The following is a 6,513-nucleotide window of genomic DNA, read 5'->3' as shown; positions in this document are numbered from 1 at the left end:
GAACTAGTATCTTGCTGAAAGAAGACAAACAGACATTCAGAGACGAATGGGTCAGGAGTTGCAATATTTCTAATGGTCACAGAATATGCAGGCTTCACATCATTCGTTGGTTCAGTGTTGCAAAAACAGCAATGAACTCTTTCTGCTCATATAGCAGTCTCTGAGCTACTGACAGTACTTCTTAAAACCAGTGCTACATATCACCACTGTTCAGTCATGTTTCTTTTTCTTTCAGACTACACTGATTTCACAATGGGCTCCATCACTGCAGCAAATGCAGAATTTTCCTTTGATATATACAAAGAGCTGAAAGTCCACCATGCCAATGACAACATCTTCTGTTCCCCCCTGAGCATCATTGCAGCCTTGGCCATGGTTTATCTGGGAGCAAGAGGTAACACTGAATATCAGATGGAGAAGGTAGGTTACTTAAATGGACATAAATGCTTTTTGATCCTGTTTATGCAACAACAGATTATCCATTTACATCTTTGGGACTTTCTCTAGTTGAGCAGATAAAGTCACACAGTCCCCTTTGGCACTGGATTCAAACCTGTCTAGAAAAAGAATGATGTTCTGAAGTGTGAGGCTTGGAGCTGGAGCTGAGTTTTCGCTTGCACAGCTTTTCCCCATGAAGGGCAAGAACAGTCTTCGGTTTCCATTAGGAGTGAGCAGTCTTGAAGAATAGTTAAGGCAGGTCTCTTACTTCAGTTTATGTTATCTCACAGGCCTGATTCCTTCCAGGTGGAAGGGAAACTTGTAATATACAAAAGATGAAGCATTCAGAAAATGACTTTCAATTATAAACACAATACAGTAAGGTTGCAGCTACTTTGTATACAGAATGTCATTAACTGGACAAGAAGGGATCTAAGCTGAGGTTCATAGTCACAAATTTTCAGTGTGGCATATGCAGTAAAGATCACCTGATTTAAAACTCCTGTGAAGCTTCTCAGTTCTTCTGTGTGTGAATCAGAACCAGTTTCCCAAATCTACTGTTTCAACACAAAAATAATAGTGACTCTCAGTGGACTTCACATAATCAATTTCTTCTATTGCTGTGTTCAATTGCAGGTTCTTCACTTTGACAAAATTGCAGGACTTGAAGGAACTGTTCAGACCAAGGTACAGAAACCTAAGGTACATTTCTTTCTCTTTCACATTATTCTTCTGAGAATAGACTGTTCTGACTGTGCTTCAAGTAGGTTCAACTCTTTCCCAAACCTTTGCTAATGCTGATAATTTAGAGATGTAAATTTTAAAATACCCAAAACCCAAACAGAAATAGAATAATGCACACCAGAACAAGTGACAAGACAGGAGACGACGCTTTGGGCACCAGGCTACCTTCTTGTGTAGACAAGCATCTGCACACTTGCAAGTGATGCTGGGGGACAGCCCTTGAAAGGGGAACAGCACTTTGAAAGGGGCTCGGCACCTGGAGCCAGGGTACAGCAGTCTGCTTGCAGCTGGGACCCCAAAGAGGGGCAGGAGGTTGCTTTGACAGAAAAGACTCCATAAGCCTCAGAGTCTGGAAAGCAGCCACACTCTTGCAAAAGCTACACAGACTTTTCCAGCCTCCAGTTCTCACTGTTAAATCAAAAGTTCCATGAGAGGTCTCAGTACCTTGATACCACCTATGTGTTTTCCTCTATGTTAATCTGCTGCCTCTGTAGAGATAAATCAAGCCATTCTCCCTAGCCTGTCTTCACTTGCAAACCAAAAGCACAAGGTGGGACTTGCAAGGAACAATAAGATGATTTTTTTTTTTTTTTAATAAAGAAAAATTAAGGTAATTTCAGCTAGCACATTTAGTGGCTGGTTAAGCATTTGGAAAGGAGCAGTTCAACAGAATTCTCCTCATAAAATGAATTCCCAAACACTATTTACCACTGTGCATTTTTCTTACATGCCCTCAGTGTGTGTCACCTACAACACTGTTCTTGAGGCTTTTCACTATGAGACAATTTCTGACTTTCTTGCCATCTAGCACTCTTCTCCCATCTGTGGCCTCATTAGAAAGCTGCCATAAGAATGCAAGCAGAAGCTGGGAACTAGAGAATCTGTATTTACAGCAGCTTGCCAACTACAGTCATTGACACCTGAACTTTTCAGCATGTGTATACTCATATGCTATTAATTAATTGTCCATAATTAGTTGCTTATATTAAACATCCTTCCCACGGGGCTTTCAGGCTGCAGTACATGGTCACTTGCAAATGTCCTGCCACTGTGTGTTTTCCCATGTTGTTTGTACCTTTTAAATAATGTAAAATAAGCTAACAGCCATACCTTTTTATCTTCTTGTCAACAACTCAGTGTGGCAAGTCTGTGAATATCCACCTACTGTTTAAAGAACTCCTCTCTGATATCACCGCACCAAAAAGCAATTATTCACTCCACATTGCCAACCGGCTCTATGCTGAAAAGACCTCTCCAATCCTACCGGTGAGTTGTACATCAGAGTGATTTCTCATTCAACCCTGTATAAACCTGTTATCCAGGAGGACTGGCCAGATTAGGTGACCTGTTACTTCAGTGGTCCCCACTGGCGTGGACTTCCACAGCTTTTCCCTTTGCCACAGCCCTGTCATAGCATCAAAAAAGAATGGAGTAATAAATAAGATTATTTGCTAATGTATTTCCTTTCTCTCCACTTACTCCTCCAAGGACTTTCCATTTTATTAGGTTGTTTGGTTTTGTTTTCAGGAAATAATTTGACTTCAGCACATTTCGTCACTTGAAAACCTCAGCTTAAAAGTAAATTTTGAAAGAGTCAAAATCTTTCATTTGGCGTTTTCAAAACAAAACATACAAATATTCTAGCTCAAAGAAACTTCTAACATTCTAAAAATAAGGAAAAATGCTTTTTTTAAAAAAGGGAGTGGGCATAATTATAATAAAAACTCTAAACTGAACCTGAAATGGTGGCTTTGGATCAGGCTTTCTTCAAGAAAATATTAAACATTTTGAATGTTTTGAATATATACTCTCAACTGGTCAAATAATAAAGATATGAGATATGAAAATATCCATCAGAATAATTTATCTGGCCCAGTTTTAGCAGGTTCTTCCAGGAAATAAGCAACGAGATCAGCCTAATCATGGCATCACCACAAAAAATCCTTTTAGCTATGTTTTATTTCACCTTCATACTGTAATTTAAAAAAATACTGTTTTGTTGGCTACAATTCCTGTCTTTACAGATCTACTTAAAATGTGTGAAGAAACTGTACAGAGCAGGTGTGGAAACGGTCAACTTCAAAACAGCACCAGATCAAGCCAGACAGCTCATTAATTCCTGGGTGGAAAATCAGACAAATGGTAAGGCCAGGCAGGATTTTGAAATATTCTTTCCTCTCACCACTGTATTTGAACAACTTCTGGAAAAACTAAACATTACAGGCAAAATTTCCTCCTCATGTCCCCACAAGAGGCTATTTCCTGTAGAAAAGGATAATTCACTAGGATGTGCTGGACGGGTAAGAAGTGGGCTCACGGGGAGAAAGTCATGCATGCATTAGGCTGATGGTGGGAAAGGAACAATTCAGGAGCTTGTGTACATTTATTGTGCTGAGGTGTGAGGGAAAAAAAAGAGTGAAATATGAGAAAGAAAGACAATGAGAAACAGGAAATTTCTGTTGCTTCCTTTTCTTGTACCTTCTTCTCTATATAAATCTTTTTCCAAGAACTGGTTAGAAATATTCCCAGGGATGTATACTACTCCTGAACCTACCTGTCTTCTTGCAGAAGGGTCTGGCCAGGGGCCAGTCATTTTGCATTAAATCATCCCCATGAGCCTCAATTCCACAAGCAGACCTTTTAAGAAGTCAAGCCAAGCAGCAGCACGATGATTGATTTCTAAAATGCAAGACTATTACATTGGAACTTACCATTCTCTTCCCTGCATCTTCCTTAAAGGACAGATCCAGGATTTCCTTGAACCAGGCTCTGTTGATCTCGAGACTGTGCTAGTCCTTGTGAATGCCATTTACTTCAAAGGGATATGGAAGACAGCATTTAAAGAAGAACACACTCGGGAAGTGCCCTTCAGAGTTACAGAGGTAGGAGGGCACAGGCACAGCTTCTGTGGGGGGTCCACATGCAACATGCTGTGGTCACTGGCCAGGTGATTTAGCTGGGCCTCGTGCTGTCAGATTTGCAAGAGCTGAGTCTGAGCAGGGCACACCAGCAGGCAAGAGAGTAAAATGCAGACACAGCTCTTCTTCAAGGCAACATGCTTGAAGATCAAGTCCTGAGCCTTTCAGAGGGCTTGTACATTTGGCTGCCTAAGGAAAAAAATGCTGCCTGGTCACATCATCTGACGTTTCTGTTTTGCAGCAAGAAAGCAGACCTGTGCAAATGATGTGCCAGAACAGCACCTTCAAAATGGCAGTGGTGGCTGCAGAGAAACTGAAGATCCTGGAGCTTCCATACACCAGCGGGGAGCTGAGCATGTTGGTGCTGCTGCCTGATGACATTTCTGGCCTGGAGCAGGTATGGCCCTGGCAGGGGAAGCAGAAGAGCACCCTTTGGTGCTCTCAGACCTTTTGCTGCCCATTTACAACCCAGCTGCTGCCACCACGGCTGTGCTGGGCAGGCAGGAGCACAAGAGCTGCCCAGGTGCTCCCGGGTGGTCTGGCAGAGACTGAGCTTGTAGCAGAGCCCTGGGCTCAGGCTGATAAAATGATGGTGAAGATGAGTAGTGCTGCTGGAGCCCTGCAGAATGGGATGTATGTATGGGTAGATTTTTGGGTTTTTTTGAGATATATAATTTCACACACACACATCCCCCCACGCCCCATATAAACTGCTGAAGAAATGTTGCTAAAACTGTTGAGAATTATACATTCTTCGTGGGAAACACCAGATTTTTTCGTAACAAAATCCTCATTAAACATCATAAATGGGCTGCTTTCAAAAGTTGGTTGGATTATGTCATCATGGAATGAAAAACAAAGTTTGATAAAGGATGTTATTTATAAACTAGTCTGGATTTTGAAATTATGAAACCAATCAAGCAAAGTAGAGTTATTAAATAGAGTTTGCATTTTTCAATGTACTATCAACTGTAGGTAAATTTTCATGGCCTTTTTTTGCAATCTGTTTCACAAGCTGATTAATTTTCTAGGATATGAAACTGTTGGGTTGTACCTCATGAGACACAAGATTAGTTGGACAGAAGGGGCTGTGTCAAGTGGGTAAGGAACTGAATAAAAGGACAGTGACACAGGCAGTACTGAAGAGGCAAATAATGATCCAACAGAAAGATGTTGATAGGATGCACTTCAGGAACTATTCTAGTTTGCTGGGTTTTTTTGTTACAGCCTTGATTAAAATGAATGGCAAAAAGAAGTTGTATTTGTATCCCAGGCATTTAATTTCCTGCCTCTTTCTGCAGCTTGAGAACAAAATCAGCTTTGAAAAACTTACTGACTGGACCAGTCCCAATGTGATGCAAAAGAGGATAGTGAAAGTGTACCTCCCACGCATGAAGATTGAGGAGAAGTATAACCTTACATCTGTCTTAGAGGCCTTGGGTATGACAGACCTCTTCAGCCCTTCGGCCAATCTGTCTGGCATCTCTACAGCGAAGAGCCTGAAGATATCTGAGGTCGTCCATGAGGCTTACATGCAAGTGAATGAAGAGGGCACTGAGATGGCAGGTGCATCAGGTGCGATGGGAGTCACCAAACAATCCTCTGAGCTTCAAGAGTTTAAGGCTGATCACCCGTTCCTTTTCTTGATCAGACACAATCCAACCAACAGCATCCTCTTCATTGGTAGATACTCTTCCCCCTAAAGAAATAAAGAGCTGAAAGCAATGTTTGCCTTTCCTCAAAGACAGACCCCCTTTACTGTAACATTGTAGCATAATCTCATATCTTCATTATTTTCTCCCAGTGGAAAGCCTAATCAAAGAAATGCCCATTTAGGAAGCTTCCATAGCAAATGCATATCTGCAGGTAAGGAATGAGCAGCAAGCTTTTTTATTCCTTTCCCTTCTCTTACTGGTCTCTGGATTGCTTGAGCTGAGGAAAGGCTGAGCTTGCAGAGAATAGAGGCACCCACCATCCAGGAAGGGGCCAAGTGATTCTCACTTGAGGAAGAAGTTGCAGGGATGACTTCAAGTATTTGGGAGTCCATTACACAGAAAGCCATAGGCTGTGCTCATCCCAATCCCTGGTAGCATCCTGCTGACAAATCCATGTTGTTGTTCCTGAAACACAGGTTTTGAGGTCTCCAGTCTGGAAGAGATGTTTGTCAATAAGATTTTGCCATGCAGGTTATTGACCGGTGCCTATGTACATTTTAATTATTCTATTTTATTTTACTTAGCTATTGGGAAGTGGTGTATATGTCCACTATCACCAGAGTTGTCCTCTCACCATGAGTTCCACGCCTAATTCTGAATTTCTTGCAGAGGTTCTACAAGGCCATGGAGAGACCCCTTTCCACTTCAGTGTGGAGAGATCTAACTTTGTGTAGGTGAAGTCATACCTTCTTACAGAT

The 6,513-nt window shown here is 41.7% G+C and overlaps 1 protein-coding gene across 1 annotated transcript; it reads left to right on the top strand.

Annotated features, from left to right (window-relative positions):
- The first annotated feature begins 252 nt into the window (after positions 1–252).
- Positions 253–5,803, top strand: LOC127380403 (ovalbumin-like). The gene is made up of 7 exons (XM_051609228.1): positions 253–420; positions 1,075–1,125; positions 2,320–2,448; positions 3,207–3,324; positions 3,922–4,064; positions 4,342–4,497; positions 5,402–5,803. Exons 1-7 carry the CDS (start codon positions 253–255, stop codon positions 5,801–5,803), a joined length of 1,167 nt encoding a protein of 388 aa, XP_051465188.1.
- The last annotated feature ends 710 nt before the right edge of the window (positions 5,804–6,513 follow it).

The sequence above is a fragment of the Apus apus genome, chromosome 2 (genome assembly GCF_020740795.1).
Source record: "Apus apus isolate bApuApu2 chromosome 2, bApuApu2.pri.cur, whole genome shotgun sequence".
In the NCBI taxonomy this organism is placed as follows: domain Eukaryota; kingdom Metazoa; phylum Chordata; class Aves; order Apodiformes; family Apodidae; genus Apus; species Apus apus.
The sequence above is the reverse complement of the archived record's forward strand: the minus strand, read 5'-3'. Positions and strand labels throughout refer to the sequence as shown.